The following is an 18684-nucleotide window of genomic DNA, read 5'->3' as shown; positions in this document are numbered from 1 at the left end:
TCCCCTTTCTAAGCCCCTGACAACCGAGCTTTTTTTGGTATTTTCGCTTCCCTTGATATCCGGGATTTCCGCCACATCAGTTTGCGGTCATCTCTCACAGTTAAAAGTTCTCCGAACTGATTTAACTGATTTAATTTGTGTTTTATTTACCATTGTGATAAACGCGTGTGAAAAACTGAGACTTTCCAATTACCCAAAAGCACAAACAATATGTGGGTGAAAGCGTGATGTAAGGAAAACGTGAGGAAAAACGAGTTTTGATTTGACTTCAAACCCGATTGTGAAAGCGCAGCAAGATTTGTCAACGCAAACAAGCAAGAAGAAGAGCGCAAAAATAGCGTAATATTTGTTAATAATCACAGCATCGCAAACAACAACATTGCGGAAGCAGAATTCGACTTATCGTTTTGCCCGTTTCCGTCGGAGGGCTAAAAATAAACCCACCCACGCTCCCTCGCACACACACACCCCCGCCCACAATTCACCCACACCCACGCACAATTTCGGGAAGGTGAACTTGTGTTGACTTTTCCAGCGCGCGGACTTTTTCGGAGGAAAATGCAAAAATGAGAGTTCGAGCATCCAGCAGACGACAACTGGGATTTTGCGTAAGTTTGGCGCGGATACTTCCTGGTTGTGGATTACAGGGTATCAGTGTTGATTTGTGAGTGAGTACGGCCAAATAAGGGGTTTCCCCTGAATAAAATAGTTTCATGATGCTCAGCTATAAGGTGAACGACAGCAAGGTTAATAATCAGTAAAAATAAATACAGACGATCTATTCTCTGGTTTAGTATGACATGTGACGAATGTTAAAATCTTTTGAATTGAACAGTATCTTCTTTTTAAAACAATGGTATTTTTAACAGATTTAGATTTTTTAAAGCAAACTCTTATCAATGACTTTACTTGGTAGCCACAATAACAAGGTAACACTTCTTCGAAGCCCCCACTTTTCGGTTGTTTTCGGTTCTGCCTGCCAAAGAGCCGGGTGAGCTTTTATTTGCTAAATTTAGTGCCGCAGTGCTGAAAATAAGAATGGGAGCACCCTGCCATCGGTTGCCGGTACAATATATACTATATATGTATATGTTTGTATAATCGCCCATGATGGCCAGCTTGCAGTATCCGTATATAACTTGGGAAAATTATTGGGTTGGCCAGTTGAAGCTGTTGCATGGCTTATCCTGCCCCAATGGCCAATCGATACTTTCAGAGCCTCCTCTGCACAATTTGGCTCGGACTCCTGCCTAAATCAATAAAACGCCTCAAATCCCTGCCATATTGCGTCCATTGTAATGTCAGCACACATTCTCATCCAATCCAAAGGCATTTTCACTCGGCTTCAGGCATTTATGGGTCCACTCTGCGGCCTCAACTGACTGGCCGGCAATAAATATTGAAAATTCAATTACCCGATATGCAGCCAGCCGAAATTCCATAAAATTATCATCCGATACGTGTGCGCGAATATGTTTGTGCATCACTTGCCAAGGCTTTCGGTTCTCAGTTATTGTATTTAAATAAATGAACACATCTACTGACCACATTTTCACTCAATCTGTTTCGTTGACGATGTCTCATTACTTTACTTGCATGCGGGCTATTGATTTTAACTCATCTTGTAATCATCTTGCTTTATTTTGCCACTGAATTTATTTTTTTCCAATGGAAGGAGTTCCTTGCCTCTTTTCTTGATTTTCCTTTGCTTTTTCTACAGCAAACAATTTGGGGGGTTGCTATCAATTGCATTCTTATTTGGCGTTTGCATCCCATTTTTGGGTTAAATGTTCACTTCTTTAGATTTTATCCATGTATGGATTTCATGTTAAAAGCAGAAAAGGTGTGGAGTAACTTGTCAGTTTATCAAGTGTTAAGTTAAATAAAGAACACTGTGCCAACATCAGCATTTCAAACAAAAAGCAGTCATATTAGTTTTGGTCTTCTTTTTAAGTTTATTCTCATCGGAATCCAAAAAACAATACTTGTATGTTACTACTCTAGGACAAAAGTAACGTTTTTTTTATATTTGGTTTCAAATAAGCTCTTATCACTTTAAATTAATTTGATGTTCTGTAAACTTTGCTCGCCCATTCACACCTCGATTTATTTAGTTCTTTTTGCTTCCTTTTCGCTATTTACTCAGTTGGATGTGCCTGCAATTACACTTGTTTTTTCGCGCCCGCTTTGGGTCTTATTGAGTCACAAGTGAGTCACTCCCCAAGGTTGTTAAACGAAGCTCTCTTTCCCCAAGTTCTCCATTTGCCCCGACTTGGTGTGGTGTATGTGTATATCGAATGCTAAAGGCCAACGGACGATCTTTGTCTTACACTATAGCCGATATCAAGATTCCCAGGCAAGTGGCTCTCTTATTTTTTTTATTTTTACTCAAAGAGATATAGCGAATCGGTGTCGTCGCGGGGCTTCGGGCGTTCCTATTGAGCAGTTGTGGGCTTTCCTCCAGGTCAGCGAGTGAATAATACTTTATTGTACTGGTTTTCACGAGTTAACCCTTGTCACATCCGAGATAATCTGCTAATTAAAGCTAAATAGGAGGTAAAGGGTGGAAATGCGAAGTAATTAGGTGGTGCAAAGGCATTTAACGTTATCTACAATTAGGAACACATATTCCCTAGAATAAGGGGAGTTTGGGCAAACTACCTCTTTTATCTTTAACCTCTATATTTTGAAATAGCTTTCTATACTTAAAACAAACTAAACATTGCGAAAAAGTTTTTCGTTTTTTTGCGGTTTTACTAATCAGTCACATTAAATACTTGTGACTAAATAGATTAATATTTGTATATCTACCTTTCCTATTTCAGCATTTGTTTTTTAAAATATACCGACTACGTTGATAAAATGAGCTTTAAGATAAGAAATTTTAAAGCTTTTTTCCCTGACATATTTACCAAGGGATTTCTGCACTAGGTATGAAATTAGTTGTATTACATTATGCAAGTTTCTTCTATTAGCTCAAATATTCCCTTTATAAGATAATCCGCCGTATGACTCAGTTTTGCACCGCTGTGGAATACATTGTTGCCTTTATTATGGTTCCCACTTAGTAGTCAGAGGTAAGCGTTCTGGTAAGCTTTTTTGTTGTCAACTGTTTTTGTCATCGAGGGGGTTACTAAACTACTGGTTAGATTCTGTTCTGGCTGGGAGGAAATTGATAAGCCCTGCGGGAATGCCACTATCGATGACGGGCCACAATAGAGGCCCATTGTTGGCTCTTATCTGGCCAGTTATTGTTACTCCACTCGAATAGGAACCGACGAGCAGAGGTGCGTATTTATTTATTTATTTGCTGCATGCTCGTTTCAATTGCGTGCGTCATGCCGGGGGAAAGATGTGATTCCGATTCTGGCGGTGATTCATGCCAGACAAGTGCATCCTCATACTCTTGGTAGAAAATCAATAGTAGGGGCTCGAGGCTCTGCTCTCGAGATGTTTGCCGTAGTGTAACCTTGCTGCCTTGTGTTTTGCAGGAGCCGGAGGCGCCTTGAATGAGAGTCCTTAGCCCGACATGTCAGATTTCGTGCCGCGCGACCTCCCCGACCTGTGGGAGGAGATTCTCCGGCGCCACTGGATGTTCCTTGAAACGGAGGAGAGCATACAGAAGCTCGAAGAGCGCAAGCAGCTGGAGGGTGAGTTCAGTCCTTCGAATTCAATTTCAGTCGGAAGTGGAACTAATCGACCCCGCTTTGTTGTCTCCGCAGGTTGTCTCAAGGAGTTCCTCTGTGTGGTGCAGCACGATCGCAAGTTCTTCCTGCCGGAGACTGGGCAAGTCCTGCGGCGATCGGTGCGCGAACTGCCCGACTTTTCGGCCCAGAACGCCATCGTGGCCTTCGAAACCATCAGCCAGTATGCCAACAACCTCTTCACGAAGCCCTGGCGGAAGGAGTATCGCACTCTCAAGGTAAGTAATACCGAATAGTTACTTTGCTTGACACCCAATCTTACCTGAGACACCTTCTGCTTGCAGACCTACTCGGGATGCTTTCAACACGACATTCAATCCCGCCTGATAGACGCCGAACAGCTCTTCGTGGCCATGGGATACCGCAGGGTTTCTGAGGACACCTTCGTACTCGAAGGACCCATCTGTCCGGATCAGGTGACAAATGTGTCGCGCGATGCCATGGCTGCCTACGTGGAGTGCCAGATCATGAAGCACATCTACGCGGGAGTCACGGCAGCAGGATACAGCTGCAGCTGGAAGGACGTACTGCAGTTCCGCGAGCGAATCGTGGGCAGCCCTTCGAGGACCATCAAGGAGATGGTCGGCCACCTGAGTGAGAAACGGATGCGCAAGGAGCAGCCGCCAGTGCAGGAGAATACGTACAGCAATGTGGCGACAGTGGCGCCGACCAGCTGTGTCATGCACGGGCATAGCATGGCCCATCATCCCAGCAGCTCCGCCAGCTGTGCCCTGCATCCGAACGGCTTGAGCGAGGTGGGAAAGTACATGCCGCCGTACCCAGCTCCTCCGCCGCAACAGCCTCACCTGCCCGGGCCGCTGATGACGCACTCCCGCAGCCTGGAGCACTACCAGGAGCCGCACGCCCACCTGCCGCACCGCCACTCCTTTGACCAGCAGCTGCAGCAGCAGTGCCAGCTGCCCCACGTCTACGAGGCGCCCTACGACTGCCTCGACGGCTTGAGCCTGGGCAGCAGTGCATCCTACGCGGCCGTCGCCGGGGCCTACAATGCTCCGGGCAACCGCTACCCGCTCCCTTACAACATCTCCAGCCAACTGAACGCGCCGTACGCCTCGCCAGCCGAACTTTACGGAAGCGGCGAGCCCGTCAACATGTACGCCACGTTGGGAAAGACGGGTCCGGCCCACAGCTGCGACTTCCACCGGCGACAGACGGGCAGCTCCACAGCTGCCGCGGCCGCTCTGGCGGCCATGCAGCACCGGCAGAGCACCTACCCTCCTGACCACCACCTCATCGACTTTGATGAACGGGCGCAGCTCACGCAGCACGACTTCGGGACGCACGACTACGATCCCCAGTACGCCGAGCTAAGGACCCAGGTGCAGCCAAGCATGCGGGGAAACCCGGCTGGCATGTACGCCACCTATGGGGGCTACGACCTGCCCACCACGCTGCCCCAGGCCCCGCCGCCAACGGCCCAAGACATGTACATCTACGCTAGGCCGGTGCCCAAGAGCAGCCGGATGCGTGCCCTTGCCGAAGCGGGGGGCATCAACTCGACTGACAAGCATCCGCGATCAGCGGAGAAGCCAGTGAGTGCTGCATGACTTTCTTGTTATCTGAGTCCATAAGTATTGTTTCTTCTTTTCAACTTAGAACCCCATGGACAATAATCGCAAGATGCACAAGGAATTGAAGGAGCGCGCTAGTCGAACGGCGCCTGCGAAGAGGTCCGGCAACGAACGTGATATCCCCGCCACCATTTCCGACTTGAACAGCTACGACTCGGCCAGTCTGGACGGCTTCGTGACCCTGGACAGCAGCTCGCCACCGCTCATGCCCAAAGTGCAAGAGGGCGTCGGCAGTTTCGAGTCCTGGAACTATGTGTTTAAAAATCTCGAGCGCTCCGGCTACACCAAGGACTTGGGCGACCGCGAGGACCTGTTGGTGCAGAGCCTAGATCTGGACTCGCTGGCCATAACGAACGGCGGAGCCGCTCCTCCGGCGGAAAAGAGACGCGAGCCCGCAAAGCCGACGAACGGCGAGAAGGCACGCACACTGGAAAAGAAGACGACCGGCCCGAGTCGACGCGAGGTGAAGGTGGTCCAAGCCGCGGCGCCGAGTCCTCTGCCCAACAGCAGCAGCGCCGGCGTGAAGAAGGTCAAGTCCGCTCTGAAGACGGCCGTCGTGGACAACCGGGGAAGCGCATCGCGGCATCGCACGGGCACCGTGCCCAAACAGCCGCCGGCCGTGTCCCCGCAGCTGATTGTAACCAGCCCGAACGAGTGGAGCTGCAGCTTCTGCACGTTCCTCAACCCGGACACAAAGCGCATCTGCGAGATGTGCTGCCGCAGCAAGGACTTCAACCTGGAGGCCGCCACGGCGGCGTCCTCGTCGGCAGCGGCTGCTGCAGCGGCGGCAACCAGCGTGTCGCACGCATCTTCGACCTGCGTCTAGAAGGACGCACGCTCGCCGGCAGCCGGGAGCCGCGACCCTCGTTAGTGATACAAAAAGTGTAGAGCTGGATATATATATATTTTTTATACAACCAATGTAAGCCTGTGCGCGTGTCTCCAAGATCTAGTCTCGTAGTCGTCGTCCGATGGCCGTCAACCCTTTGTTATCCGGATCCCTTCTCCCCGGGTCAGAGCGGATCGCGCTGCGGAGGGAGGGAGGGATTTGTCTGCAGCCTGTACATAGAAGTATTCTAATTAGTTACCCCTACATGTAAACACACGCTTTAATTAGTTTTAGATTGTTTCCCCATTGTTAAGGGCGCTTCTGTTTCAAATTACGTGCCTCCCTGTATAAGTCATCTATATATACACAACACATATAGACATTTATATATTTGTACGTGTGCATGCGACGCGAAAAGCGAAAATCGCAATGCGAAATGCTAAATGCGAGAGAGAGTGATGTTTGAACTTGGACGTTTTCTAGGAAATCAACTGATAATTATATACCTTATACTAATAGTTGCATTCACAATACGTATTTCCGATAGTAAATCAGAGTAAATAGAAGTTCTTGGCGAACCCAAGCGTATATACCGAACTTTGCATAGATAATACACCTATAGCCGTAACTTAAGCGATTTCAATTCGAAGAACCGAGCTAAGCATAACGCGAAACATAATAAATCGAACAGGACTGGTACGGGTTGTAAACTTAACGTTTTTGATTCAAATTTTACCAGACAGGAGTCGCAGGAATCCAGGTTCCTCGCCCCCATCCAATGTGCATGGTCGGCGGAAGAGCGAACCGCAGTTGGTAGAGCAAACTTGTCATCCCACCCACCCAAGCTACGCGAGCACCGAGTCCCAAAGCTGATATGTTGAAATGTTACTATTGATTACCTGTTGCTAGCATCCCGGAACAATCGAAACCACTCGAGATATTTTTGTAAGGAAGCGGAACCACGTACCTTTTGCTCTATGTTAAATAGTTTATTACATATGCGTATTTTTCGTGCCTACGTTAACGTTTCGAGTCCCGACTGCCTTTCTGTAAATACCATTTGCCAGCAAATCGAAAGAGGAAACTCTTTGTATTTAGACCGATGGATAATAAAAATTTAACTCGACTAAGGCCATTTAGGCACAACCTTCGCTCAAACCATTTTATTACATAACTTTGCATACTATTACCGAATGAATTTAGTGGCAGCTCTTCCTAACAAAACCCCCTATCGAAAAACAATAAATTCAATTTTGACAAATCTATGCTTTGTTTTAGTGGGGGGTTCTCCATCGTTCTCACATTTACTTCACACCTGCTCCGAAACGTATAAAACACTGCGTAAATTCGAAGTAAGTCCCAGCTCAAAATGGCTTTGATCTTGGCATTGCGGGTGGTGTTGCTCCTGCCGTTGATCTCCGGCTACAACTACTGCAACAACCGATCACACGTGTGCAACGTGGGCAAGAAAAAGCACTTCATGTGCCAGCTGGAGCAGGAGCTTCGTCCCTACGACAACAAGAGCAAGCTGCACGCCGTTTTCCCGGACACGCCGAAGCTGCGAGTGAAGACCCTGGGCATCCTGAACAACTTCCGGAACACCTTCGCCGGCGGGGATCTCATCACGAAGGAGAACAAATCGTTCCCGAGCGCGAAGCGGATGCGCAGGATCATCTGGGACAAGGAGCTGGCTTACATGGCACGCAACCACGCCGCCACCGTGTCATTCAAGCACACCGAGTGCCGGTCCACCCTGCGGTTCCCGGTAGTGGGCGAGTTCCTGGCGCTGCTGCCTCCCGCCAAGAAGAAGCGTAACGTCATGGATCTCCTGACAAAGTCATTCGAATCGATGTTGGAGGAGTACAAGGACGTCAAGGATCCCGAGGGACTTCTCCAATGCTACGATTCCGAAAGGTAAGCCGCCGTCCCTTGATGCGAGGCCGGTTTTGAAGCCAGCCCTCCGATTCCGCAGGGACTCCAACGTGGGCCACTTCACCCTCATCGCCAATGATCGGGTCTCCCGGGTGGGATGCGGCATAGCCGCGAGCTCCAACTGCCACTTGGACAACAAGGTCGGCTACTGCCACTTCCTCACCTGCCACTTCGACTACAGCAACCTGGAGGGCTCCTATGTCTACAAGGCCGGAAGGCCCGCCGCCGGATGTGACGACTGGAACGGAGTGGGCAGCTACAAGTACGCCAATCTGTGCCAAAACCTGGGCGTCATTTTCCCGCCGGTAAGTTTGCACTTTTCTGTAATGGATCTTCTCTTAAAGATGTACTGTGCAGAATCAAGGCGACTGAGGAAGAAGACCTAATCTTTCTTCCCTGCGTTTCCTAACAAAATACTGGATTATGTTGACCAGTCTAAAGTTCGTTTAGTATTACGTCAAAAGTTCTATTATTACTCAGCACTCGATAAATTCAAAGTGAAATGATTTGGACTTTGGTTACAAAAGTGATATTGCCCATTGCGCTGGCTTCCGGCTACAATTACTGCAACAACAAGACGCATAGCTGCGTCCAGAACGGCATGGAGCACTTCATGTGCCGACTGAACAAATTCGCCCCTTTCGGAGGCAGTACCCAGTTTCACGCCATGGTTCCGGATACTCCAGAGCTGCGAGAGGATATTCTCAGCATTCTGAACAATTTTAGAGACTCTTTCGCAGCGGGGGAACTGATGACGAGCGAGAACAAGACCTTCTCGAAGGCCAAAAGGATGCGCTGCCTGATCTGGGACAATGAACTGGGCTACATGGCCCGCAGACACGCCTCCACCCTGTCCTTCAAGCACTCCGATTGCCGGTCCACCCAGCGTTTCCCCTACGTGGGCGAGTGCCTGGCCATGATAACCCCCAAGCACAAGCTCAAGATCCACGAGATCCTCGTGAAGATGTTCCGCGAGATGTTTAACGAGCATCAGAACGTCCTGGATCCAGAGGGTCTCCTCAGCGGCTTCGATTCCAACAGGTGAGCTGGGGCACTTGAATCTGCGAGCTCAGGGTAACCGAATAGTAATCCTCCTGCAGGGATGACGATTGCGCCCACTTCGCCATCATTGTCAGCGATCGAGTGTCTCGCGTGGGATGTGGTATCGCCGTGGGCAGCAACTGCCGGTACGGGTCATCCACCACGTGAGTGTTGTTTAGTTTGAAACTATAAATAGGAGCACTGAAGAAAACCCCTATTAGGTACTGCCACTTTCTTACCTGCCACTTCGACTTCAACAACTTGAACGGATCGTATGTGTACAAAGCCGGGGATCCCAGCAGTGGCTGCGGCGACTGGGACACGACGGGCAGCACCGAGTATTCCAATTTGTGCCAGAACAATGGCCAGATTTTCCCCCCGGTAATTACGCGATCTCTTTATCTAGCATATTTTAAATGTGTACTCCACAGGACCATGGCAGCAATAAAAAAATAAAAGATGATGCGGAGGATCAGGACGATGGGCAAGAATGAAAGTCCGTTTGTGAGGTGTTTAATATGTTCGTACATTTATATATTTTTGTATGCTCCTGCCTAGGGGTTCAGAAGCACAGGAGACCAACTGTGAATCCGAAATACAATCCTTACAATCCTACGGTCCTTCTCGAAATTATTTCTACGCTGATGCGAGTTCTGGGCTCTCTGCTCCTTACACAGCTATTGGGAAAATGTACTAAGTTTCCTTGAATGGTTGTTCGATTTGCATTTTACTACGCACTTCACATGCAATTTTCTAATTCCATCTAACAGCTAACAGACTTAGTCGGTTCTTGCTTTTCGATCGCTCGTGCTCTTCTGGTAAAATCAAGTGGATTTGTCGGGTGAAACCAGCTTCATCTTGGGAAAACCACTCCAGCATGCACGTAAAGCCAATGTTAAACATTTAAACATTATAAATCAGGACCACATTAACCCTCAGACTAAGTTTCGCATATTCGTTTGTTCGAGTACATGATTAAGGTATCAATTCGATGCAGTTAACTCACTTTCGCATTTGGAAAGTGCCTAGGCTGAAATGATTTCGGTCTAAAAACGGGCACAAAAGTGCCGACTTCCTTACTCTACGGTTTTGCTGATGCTGATGTGGATAACATTGAGTGGTGTCGACTTTGCGGCATTCCCGAAATACCCCAGTACTTTCGCCTGGAACATCAACAATTTGTTTTGGAAACGCCTAGAGTTCTGTTGCGAAAGCTTCTGGCTTCGTTCGGCACTGGGAAGCCGCTCACTTCGCCCTCAATCTCCTGCACATCTTCTGTACAAATAGAAAAATACGTGGATATAAATTTTAGGGGGTCAAAGCAGCAGGGGAATACGTAAGTATGTAAATTTCTGGATGACAAGCTCTAAAGGCTGGCCAATACATTTGGTAGTTGGGAGCCTCTCGAATGGGACAGATACAGCGAGTTTCCAAATACTCAAGCGATTAAAGCCTCTAGAAAAAGAACACACTCAAGGATATTTAGATGTTCATCTGCAGGTGGGCATTATTACCTATCAATTAATTTCATTGCTCGATTCTGTCGCGTCCTAATTGTCCATGCCGATTCCCTAAGTCCTACTGCTAACACCAAAAATATACTCTTACCCGATCCCGATGGCCACTTGGCCATCCATAAATACTCCTTCCCAAATCCCTATAATAACGTATATCAGTGCAGCATTACCCTAAAATAATGTGCGAACATTCAGTGCTAGATAGGTGAGAAGACGCCTCTCCCAAAACATTTACAATACGGATAAATAATTGTTGTTGTTCAGCAAATCTCGGGCACATCGGCTTGCTCGGATGTCCCTACAAAATGTTGCACCCGGATCCGTGCATCACCTCGCTGATGAACATGGGCGTGCCGGCGCCCAGTCCGCCGTCCGTCTTCTGGTGCTCGTTCTGCGGATGGAAATGCTCAGTAAGTATGGAGTGATCGGGGATACGTGGAGTGCCACTCACGTCATCGTAGTCGCAGTCGAAGTAGTGGCTCTGGCACTCCATGCAGCGACAGCTCTCGGACATCTTGCAGGTGATGCCCCACTGCTTGGCCAGGTCCTTGTAGATCTCCTTGCTCGTCTTGTTGCTCATCATCTCCGGCGTGAGCAGGCTGGCGTTACAGCCTTGCTGCTGCTGCTGTTGCTGCTGCTGCTGCTGCTGCCTCCTTCCTCCCCGTCCACTCCGGGATGCAGTCGATCCGGAGGCGGAGCCGGAGCAGCAGGCCTCCTGGCACAGTTGGCCGCTGCCGGAACCAGGTCCCACACTCGCATTGCCGCCTGAAAAAAACGGAGTTCCCTGTTTGATTGAGTTATTGAGTTTTGCTTTCATTCACCATCGCTGTAGTTCCCGTAGCTTCCCCGGTTCAGAAGGGGATCGTAGAAGTGGTGGCCGCCACCTGCGCCGCAGGCCGCCTGGCTGCTCGTGCTGGCCGCATCCCCGTCGAAGATCGCCTCGCCGCGCTCCTCGCTGCACTGGGCACACTGGTCGTCCTGGCACTGGTCCTGGTCCTCCACGCACACGCCTCCCTCCCCTTCGCCCGCGTAACGCTCCTCCTGGCGGCGCGAGGGCGAAGCTGCCATCTCCGTTTCCAGCAGGAACTCGTTGATGCTCAGCTGCTCCTCGCTGTCCGCCCGCAGCTCCAGTTCGGTCACTCCCTCGAAGACCTGCTCCCCGTCGTCGTTGTTGTTGTTCTGGTTGTTGCCCCGGCTGTGGTTGCCTTGGTTGGCTTGGTTGCCGTGGCCAGCGGTGGCTCCGTTGTTGTTCAGGTTCTGCCGGCAGTCGGGATCGTTGCAGATGGCGCCTCCATTTCCGGCCAGCTGCTCCAAGGCGGCACTCAGCTGGGCGGCGCTGTGCCGCGAGCTGTTCGCCGAGCTGCGCCGGCTGTTCTGGTTCGGAGTGGCACTGTCCAGGGACAGTTGTCGCTGGTGCTGGGAGAGCCGTGTGTTCTGCAAGGGGAGAGCAGCAATTCACTCATTTAAATTAGCTTAAAGGTTCAACAGAGCAACCCACTCCTGACTCCTAACCACCCAGAACTTACTTCTTCTAGCACATGCTCGTAGGAAGGCGGCGGGGTGGTGGGCACGGTATCCGCATCCGCATCCGTCAGCGATTCGTTAATGCACGGAGTGCGGCTCTGGTTAAGGTATCCTGCAATTGGTTTGGTGGCAGGGTTAGCAACATGGGTGTCCCAACAACAAGGGTAAATGCAGCTAGTCGTATTTTATTTAGGAGATTCCGAAAGAGAAGTTCTGTGCAACAGCGGTGGAAAGATTCGTGCGTGGAGTAGAACTTATGGGACCATCTGTAACTACTTGTTACCTAGTCTTGTGTGCGTGGGCATGCAATATACTACACAGAAAAAAAAAACTTTCAGAGGGCTACCATAGAATTACGTATTGCCTTGAAATATCTGATAAAGATATAAGATATAAATTGTTTTCCTAGCTACAAATGTGTTGTACTAATTTTTTATAGACTCTGTTTCATTCTATTTGCTTTAAATTAATTCATATCTTTAATATATACGAGTATTTCCCTGCTTAATACAATAATCTAATTCGGCTTGCATTCTAAGTCACATCCAAACTATCCCTTCAAAATTGTTTAAAAATATTAATGGGTGGTGAATATCAAATGTGTAACTAGCCTCTCTTGTGTTTCTTTAACAAATGTGTGACAAGTGTGTAACTAGACTCTTTTGAGTTTCTTGATCGCACACTATTGTGTGGCATCCGAATATGGATGCCCTGTTTGGGTTTGGGCAATTTCTCGCAGTGTGCAGTGGCTACTGTGTCGTCCTTACCCAATCGCATGCTGGTGTTGGTGTTGCTCGCGGGCGGCAGGAGCAGCTTCCGCTCGCTGCTCAGCTGGCCTGCCAGGCTGCCGGAGTCCGCGAGGTCCAGACTGGAGCTGCTGCTGGCCTCCACCGCCTCCTGCAGCGGATGCGGATGCTGGTGTGGGTGCGGATGCGGCTGCAGGTGCTGGCTCTGCTGCTGGCTCTGGGCGCCCAGGAGCGCCTCGTTGACCTGCGGGTCCGGGTCGTGCTCCTGCGAGGTGCTCCGCGAACCGCCCATCCGGAACTTAAGCTTGAACGGCGCCATGTGGGTCCGGGTCCACCTCCCGCTCCTCCTCGCCTGCCGCTCACCAATGGTTACTGTTCTACTGCGAGGGCTTTCTACTCGAATCAGGCATTGGATGCGGCGCCAGACTTGACAACACCGAGATTACGGAAAAGGTACAAAGATTACGGAAGTTACAGAAACGAGCCAGTGAGAGAGTCGGATGGAAAGGAAGGAAGAGGAGGGACAGCGGATTTACAATTCTATATCAGAGGTGCGGACTTAATTACGAACAGAGAGAAGTGAACACAGATATTCCATCAGGTTTACATCGATATTAATTCGATTTGCTTTCAGCTCTTCTGGCCTTTAATTAGTGGCATGCAACGGCTTTGATTTAGCTTAATTATCGTTCAGCTTACAGCTCAAATTACCTGGTTGTCCGAATTCAGTGGCCTGCAATTGAATGACAAAAACATTTCGAATGTGAGTAACATATTTGGAGGGATGAGTGGTTCAGTAAATTGACTCAAAAATATATACCCGAACTATTTCTTGTTCCCTGTTAAATATATATAATTAAGTATTTGCTATGTAAACTGAGCTAATTAAGAAACATAAGTCAAAAATCGTTTCTGAGTATCGCCTACTTGTTCTGATTTAAAGTGTGTAGTGGCCACATCACTTTCTCCACAATTGTTGTGACCGCCTTTATAGCCGCACCCCTGAGCTGTTTATAGTTTCTTTGGGGCGCGACAAGTTGCTCGAAATTGGTGCACCACCTCCGGCCACGCCCCTTGCGCCCCTTTGTCATTATTATGCAGATTGCACAAAACCCACTTTCGCATGCCCATCCAAACGATCCGAGATGCACAAAGTATGTCTTGGCGCAGGCAAACTATTATTATGCTTATTGCGCCGAGGAAGCTCATTAAGTCTTGTTTGGAAACGTCCTTGGAGGATGCGCCCCATGTGGGTGCCTGCATCCCCATTAAGCCGGAGTGTTTCGCCTATTTGCATAACGATACCCATCAACTCTTGATTGATAGCCCATCACCGCCGAGCAGGTGAAGGACGGCCTCAGTTAATTCCGCAAACATTCATCTTTCCATATTTGCCGGCAATAAACTGAAAACTGGCGGTGTTGACTCAGCAAGCAGATTCACACGGAACTGCTGATTGGATGCACCCCAGTCCCCATCTGGAGGAGTCGCCGAATAATTGCGGGGAACACTTTGAGTCAGTCCCCCCAAGCCACCCGCACTTTGAGCGATTTGTGCGCGACTTTCTTGGAAATTGTTTGGTGAGAGGGTTGGGGGAAAAGATTATTTAGCTATGGTTTTAACAGACTATTCAAATGTTTTTTTTTTTGACTGAAACACAACCCAGTAAAAAAAAGAAATAATAAAAAAAAATCTATGAATTTGATTTCGAAAGTCGTTTTCCAATGCCACTTTCTGGTTACTTTGGGAGAACACATTCCACTCTCTCGGTTCCTGTTTTAAAGTCCTGTACGAACATTAGTGGGATTTCCTGACTCCAAAATTTTTCTTAAATTTCGGATGGAACCGCAAAAAAAGCAACTTGGTTTTATATCCACAGTATACGATTCAAGGTATTTGGTGGTGAGCAACAGTTGGTTTTTGGGTGGGGCCTCTTCCCTCTTAAATGCACATGCATTTCCGAGAAAGGGCTTATGAATTGGCAATGAGTCGCGGGATTTCAGACGAGTTTGGAGCGAATGGCTGCTCTAATATGGAAGCCAGCTTAATCTTTAATCGAAACTTTTGACTTTGAGCAATGGCAGAGCGTTTGACATTCTCATTAATTTCACAGCAGACAGCAGACGGGAGACAGCAGGAATCGCTCCCTAGCTTTACGGCCCGGACAGTTGGTTACGTGGCCGTGTCGTCCTGCAGTGAATTGTTTTCCCTGCTGCGGTCGTAAACAAGGATATTAAAACCTGACTGACTTGCCTCGTCCGTGGAGCCCAGTTGCAGCTCCTCCCAGCGTTATTCGATGCCTGGACAATATTCGGCCAATGCCGTTTAAAAATAGTTATGGTAGCTTGACCCAGTTGCCTGTTGTGGAGGCCCTGTTGGCGTTCTGTCCTGCTGCCAGGACCAAAATAACAACCATAGGTCCTGTCAAACGCAAATGCATTGCAGTTGACGCCAGCAAGGTCGCTTCAAATCCAGAACCTCGTCTCCCGCCACTTTCTCGGCGTTTTCCCTGCGACAGTGGATAACGGCCGAGATGTTTAAATGTCCTTATTCGCTCACCCTCGTCGAAGCTCCATCGGTGACCACTTTTTACCCATCAGCATAAAATGTACACTGAGGAAACCCACCTTGCTTTAAGGCACTAAGAGTGCGCACTAACTCTTTATTTAAAATAGATGCGATAAGGCCCCCAATATCTGATAAACCTTGATGAAGTGATAAACATAACATAATTTGATCAACTCTATATTTGAATTTGGAAACCAAAGACTTCAGGATCGAAGGAAAACGTTATGATATTTTTCTCTCTGCACTCCATTTGAATTCCGGCCATAAAAACGCTCGAAAAGTAAGTTCTTTGCCGTTATTGAGACGCGTTCCTCGCCGCGAGAAATAAATGTGTAGCTGCGTTTTTTACGCCCAAGTACTCGGCAGAGTGCCTTGTGGATTTCGGGGCAATGGCATTCGAGTTTCGAGCGCAGAGCGGGTGCGGCACAATTACACAAATTGGATATTAATGTGCTGCTCCGGCCGACACTTGAACCGCAATTAGTGGACATTCGAGGGCGCCCAGGTAAACAAACGTGGGTGCTGGGTGAGCCGGCCTGATAAGGGGTCCCTGCAGCCCCAGGACATCAATATCGATGATGAAGTGCCTGGTGGGGCATGGCATCATCGCCATTAGGAGGGGATATGTCGGAGTGTTTGACAGGATAGTGCGTCTGCCGCTGGAAAGCTGATACCGAATTGAGCAAACAGCTTGGGGCTTTAATTCGGCTTGTGGGGGTCAGTCGTGGCTGGTTTTCCCCTGCCACCCGCATTGTCCTTTGTGTTCTGGTCCCATTATGAAAAATCGAAAACACAGGCGCCTAGGACTCGGCAGCCTTGAAGCGCCCAGGACCGAGGAACAAGACTCTTACCTGCGGAAATTTATACCCGGATCGGATGGGGATTAGGTCGAGAACTAGTCCTTCGATTTCCCGATTGCACAGTAGCTCAGATGGCAATCACTTTGCCTCATTGCGTGTTGGGTTAAACTCAGTTTTTCTAGCACTAGCACTCACTAAAGTCCTCTGGGCCTTCTGACTGCCACAGACTGCGGAAAGCTGGCCGAGGAACCGAGCTTTTATTGTCCTGCAACGGCTGTTGAGCTTTCTTGGAGCGCCCAAGTTTGCGCAAGTCCTGCGCCTGCGCGCTTCTCCTTCCGGCATTTGTCCTCTCGGCTTCCTTTCGCACGGACCATCCTCGGCCATTTTGGTTTGGCTCCACATTCGCATGAAAGGGAAAGCTCACGGATGATGCGATCCCTCGTCAGGAAAACCTATTTATGCAGCCTTTGCAATATAAATATTACCATTTCAAGTAACCTAAATATGCTGTTGTACAGACTTAGTTCGATTCAGATCGTGATGCTGACCAAGAATATATATTCTTTATCGGGTCTGAAGTGCCTCCTTCACTCCGTTTAGAACCCCCGATTCAGGATTTAATTAAGAATTCATCGGTGTATGACATTCTGTATTTAGATCAGTACTTACCGAGATAGAGACAAAAAACCAAGTTTTTATAACTAACTTTAAGCTTCCTTTCTTGTTTTTCGATGCAACTTATGTAAAATCCTGCTAGATTAGTAAAACAGAATAAATGCTATCAACTAATAAAGTTTTTATTTAACTAAGATTTGATTCCTTTTGGATTTCAATAGCAGACGGGGGTCATTTTTGTACCGCACAAATATTTCGCTTTTAAAAACATCAAACTTTCTTCGATTCGCATTGTTCTGCTGCTCTCGCCAAGCAGGTCTCGCCTGCTTCCTTTGTAATCCCCAATGGCCGGTAAAAACTGGAGACAATACATAGAACTGATAGCCAGCTATATGCATTTCATACACCTGGAAAATAATAGACTGTAAGCAATTAAATTCTTAAATAAACTGGGGAACTCACTTGGGAGTTTCTGGTAAACCCGTAGCCCAGAAACCTTTCGTCGTGGGCGGGTGCGTTGTCTACAGCAATGTAGAATGGTTCATAGAGGAATTCAAAGTTTGTTACGATATGGCTTACTGAGACCTCCGTCTCACTTGCGTTTGTGGATAACCATCTTAAATAAAACACATACTGTTGAGATACGTTTAAAAACTAATTGGCTAAACTTACTTGGAAAAGTTGGTTGCATATTGGTTGTATATAAACACCTTTTCGTGGAAAGGTCGGGCCAAACCTTTTCTTATCAACCGTAGCAAAGAGTTCTTGGAGTGGGGAAACGTGGCTCTAACGTCGATCTCGAAAGTAGGGATTACGTAGGCACAACTTTTGGAGCAGTTTGCTGTCCTGAAGAATTGGTTTAGCTGCGGCACGCTGTTCGTGCTGGGCACAATGTCGATGTCGGTGAGAAAGACGTACTTTGTCTGGCAGCCCTTGCGCGCCAAGTTCCTCATGTGGTTTTGTGGATAGGTGTTTCTTTGCCGCCACTGCAGGGTTTTTAAAGATCGGAACTTGAGCAGCGATTTAAGCGTTCTATCCGGATACTGGCAGTCGAACTTGCCTCTCATATTCAGGGGGAGTGCCTCCACTCGGGGCAGCTTATCGTAGTCCCTGGGCGTAAGCAAATGAAACGTGGCATTCTCGCGGATGTTGGCAAAACACAGACGCATGTAGGTCACGAAATATTGCAGGACAAAGAACTCCTCGTGACCAGCGGCAAAAACGGCCACGGACATCTTTCCCTGCCAGTTGGCAGCCACCTGGGGCAGAGAATTGAGGCGCTCCACCGAAGTCTGTGTGGCCAAGCAAATCAAACTGCCATCGGAAGAGTCAATGTACTGATCGCCCAGCAATGCGAAGTCCTTGATCCTGTACAGCTGCTGATTGTCCCAGCGGCCAAAGCTAAGATCGATGTGCTCAAATGCCAACACTGCCGAGTTATTCGGAATCACAAAGCCGTCCAAACTGTTCAGAGGTTGCAGCAGTGCGTAGGCGACATCCGAATGCTAGGGACATTCAGCGGTGGCAGGACTTCGAGAAGCCGGTTCCAGAGTCTGGCATTTTTGTGGTACTTCCCCTGCCGGAGGATACACCTTCAAAAGCCAAAAGATGTTGACCGACAGGAAGGCCAACACAATTTTCAGAGAACTCCAGTTGGATATATGGCACTGTGAAAATAGTAAAAATGTTGAGATATCCTTAAAGTTCATTTTTTAAATTACCATTTTTCGTGCAGAACAAATATCACAAAATCGGTATTTATTAGGAAAACACAACCTTAACAACTCTTTATATATTTATATTACGTTAAAATCCA

The 18684-nt window shown here is 48.3% G+C and overlaps 5 protein-coding genes across 8 annotated transcripts; 3 read left to right on the top strand and 2 right to left on the bottom strand.

Annotated features, from left to right (window-relative positions):
• Positions 1-81: 81 nt before the first annotated feature.
• LOC108090832 (protein tamozhennic) lies at positions 82-6835 on the top strand. Of its 3 annotated transcripts, XM_017189696.2 has the most exons (6): positions 2731-2931; positions 2997-3077; positions 3492-3650; positions 3723-3922; positions 3989-5257; positions 5322-6835. In XM_017189696.2, exons 3-6 carry the CDS (start codon positions 3530-3532, stop codon positions 6120-6122), a joined length of 2391 nt encoding a protein of 796 aa, XP_017045185.1. In that variant the 5' UTR covers positions 2731-2931; positions 2997-3077; positions 3492-3529; the 3' UTR covers positions 6123-6835. The 3 variants fall into 3 exon arrangements, with proteins under 3 accessions (XP_017045183.1, XP_017045185.1, XP_017045184.1); XM_017189694.2 differs by lacking the exons at positions 2731-2931; positions 2997-3077 and adding an exon at positions 82-608; XM_017189695.2 differs by having other exon boundaries at positions 2731-3077.
• Positions 6836-6957: 122 nt separating this feature from the next.
• LOC108090835 (venom allergen 5-like) lies at positions 6958-8510 on the top strand. Its single transcript, XM_017189700.2, has 3 exons — positions 6958-8039; positions 8098-8362; positions 8415-8510. The coding sequence occupies exons 1-3, from the start codon at positions 7495-7497 to the stop codon at positions 8427-8429; spliced, it is 825 nt and encodes a 274-aa protein (XP_017045189.1). The 5' UTR covers positions 6958-7494; the 3' UTR covers positions 8430-8510.
• On the top strand, positions 8444-9713 carry LOC108090834 (venom allergen 3-like). The gene is made up of 4 exons (XM_017189699.2): positions 8444-9098; positions 9158-9262; positions 9320-9479; positions 9530-9713. The coding sequence occupies exons 1-4, from the start codon at positions 8560-8562 to the stop codon at positions 9590-9592; spliced, it is 867 nt and encodes a 288-aa protein (XP_017045188.1). The 5' UTR covers positions 8444-8559; the 3' UTR covers positions 9593-9713.
• On the bottom strand, positions 9604-16467 carry LOC108090833 (signal transducer and activator of transcription B). Of its 2 annotated transcripts, none has more exons than XM_043208008.1 (7): positions 16305-16467; positions 13597-13618; positions 12907-13311; positions 12142-12251; positions 11437-12049; positions 11067-11380; positions 9604-11006 (listed from the first exon to the last, which is right to left on the bottom strand). In XM_043208008.1, exons 3-7 carry the CDS (start codon positions 13202-13204, stop codon positions 10914-10916), a joined length of 1428 nt encoding a protein of 475 aa, XP_043063943.1. In that variant the 5' UTR covers positions 13205-13311; positions 13597-13618; positions 16305-16467; the 3' UTR covers positions 9604-10913. The 2 variants fall into 2 exon arrangements, with proteins under 2 accessions (XP_043063943.1, XP_043063944.1); XM_043208009.1 differs by lacking the exon at positions 16305-16467 and adding an exon at positions 13706-13768.
• A 562-nt stretch (positions 16468-17029) lies between these two features.
• Positions 17030-18577, bottom strand: LOC108090649 (beta-1,4-glucuronyltransferase 1). Its single transcript, XM_017189427.1, has 4 exons — positions 18461-18577; positions 17541-18373; positions 17331-17484; positions 17030-17275 (listed from the first exon to the last, which is right to left on the bottom strand). The coding sequence occupies exons 1-4, from the start codon at positions 18575-18577 to the stop codon at positions 17051-17053; spliced, it is 1329 nt and encodes a 442-aa protein (XP_017044916.1). The 3' UTR covers positions 17030-17050.
• Between the last annotated feature and the right edge of the window lie 107 nt (positions 18578-18684).

Source organism: Drosophila ficusphila, unplaced genomic scaffold (genome assembly GCF_018152265.1).
Source record: "Drosophila ficusphila isolate 14025-0441.05 unplaced genomic scaffold, ASM1815226v1 contig_414, whole genome shotgun sequence".
NCBI lineage: Eukaryota > Metazoa > Arthropoda > Insecta > Diptera > Drosophilidae > Drosophila > Drosophila ficusphila.
The sequence above is the reverse complement of the archived record's forward strand: the minus strand, read 5'-3'. Positions and strand labels throughout refer to the sequence as shown.

Bases quoted from the DNA above. Each gene is read 5' to 3' on its own strand.
- LOC108090835 (XM_017189700.2), top strand. From the start codon at position 7,495: ATGGCTTTGATCTTGGCATTGCGGGTGGTGTTGCTCCTGCCGTTGATC. The intron at 8,040-8,097 runs GTAAGCCGCCGT...CCGATTCCGCAG, and splicing joins CAATGCTACGATTCCGAAAG to GGACTCCAACGTGGGCCACT.
- LOC108090833 (XM_043208008.1), bottom strand. From the start codon at position 13,204: ATGGCGCCGTTCAAGCTTAAGTTCCGGATGGGCGGTTCGCGGAGCACC. The intron at 12,050-12,141 runs GTAAGTTCTGGG...CTCCCCTTGCAG, and splicing joins ACGAGCATGTGCTAGAAGAA to AACACACGGCTCTCCCAGCA. The intron at 11,007-11,066 runs GTGAGTGGCACT...TTCCATCCGCAG, and splicing joins TCGACTGCGACTACGATGAC to AACGAGCACCAGAAGACGGA.
- LOC108090834 (XM_017189699.2), top strand. From the start codon at position 8,560: ATGATTTGGACTTTGGTTACAAAAGTGATATTGCCCATTGCGCTGGCT. The intron at 9,099-9,157 runs GTGAGCTGGGGC...ATCCTCCTGCAG, and splicing joins AGCGGCTTCGATTCCAACAG to GGATGACGATTGCGCCCACT. The intron at 9,480-9,529 runs GTAATTACGCGA...TGTACTCCACAG, and splicing joins ATGGCCAGATTTTCCCCCCG to GACCATGGCAGCAATAAAAA.
- LOC108090649 (XM_017189427.1), bottom strand. From the start codon at position 18,577: ATGAACTTTAAGGATATCTCAACATTTTTACTATTTTCACAGTGCCAT. The intron at 18,374-18,460 runs GTGTATCCTCCG...GAATGTCCCTAG, and splicing joins ACATCTTTTGGCTTTTGAAG to CATTCGGATGTCGCCTACGC. The intron at 17,276-17,330 runs GTGAGTTCCCCA...ATTATTTTCCAG, and splicing joins GGTTTACCAGAAACTCCCAA to GTGTATGAAATGCATATAGC.
- LOC108090832 (XM_017189694.2), top strand. From the start codon at position 3,530: ATGTCAGATTTCGTGCCGCGCGACCTCCCCGACCTGTGGGAGGAGATT. The intron at 3,923-3,988 runs GTAAGTAATACC...TTCTGCTTGCAG, and splicing joins AGGAGTATCGCACTCTCAAG to ACCTACTCGGGATGCTTTCA. The intron at 5,258-5,321 runs GTGAGTGCTGCA...TTTTCAACTTAG, and splicing joins CGCGATCAGCGGAGAAGCCA to AACCCCATGGACAATAATCG.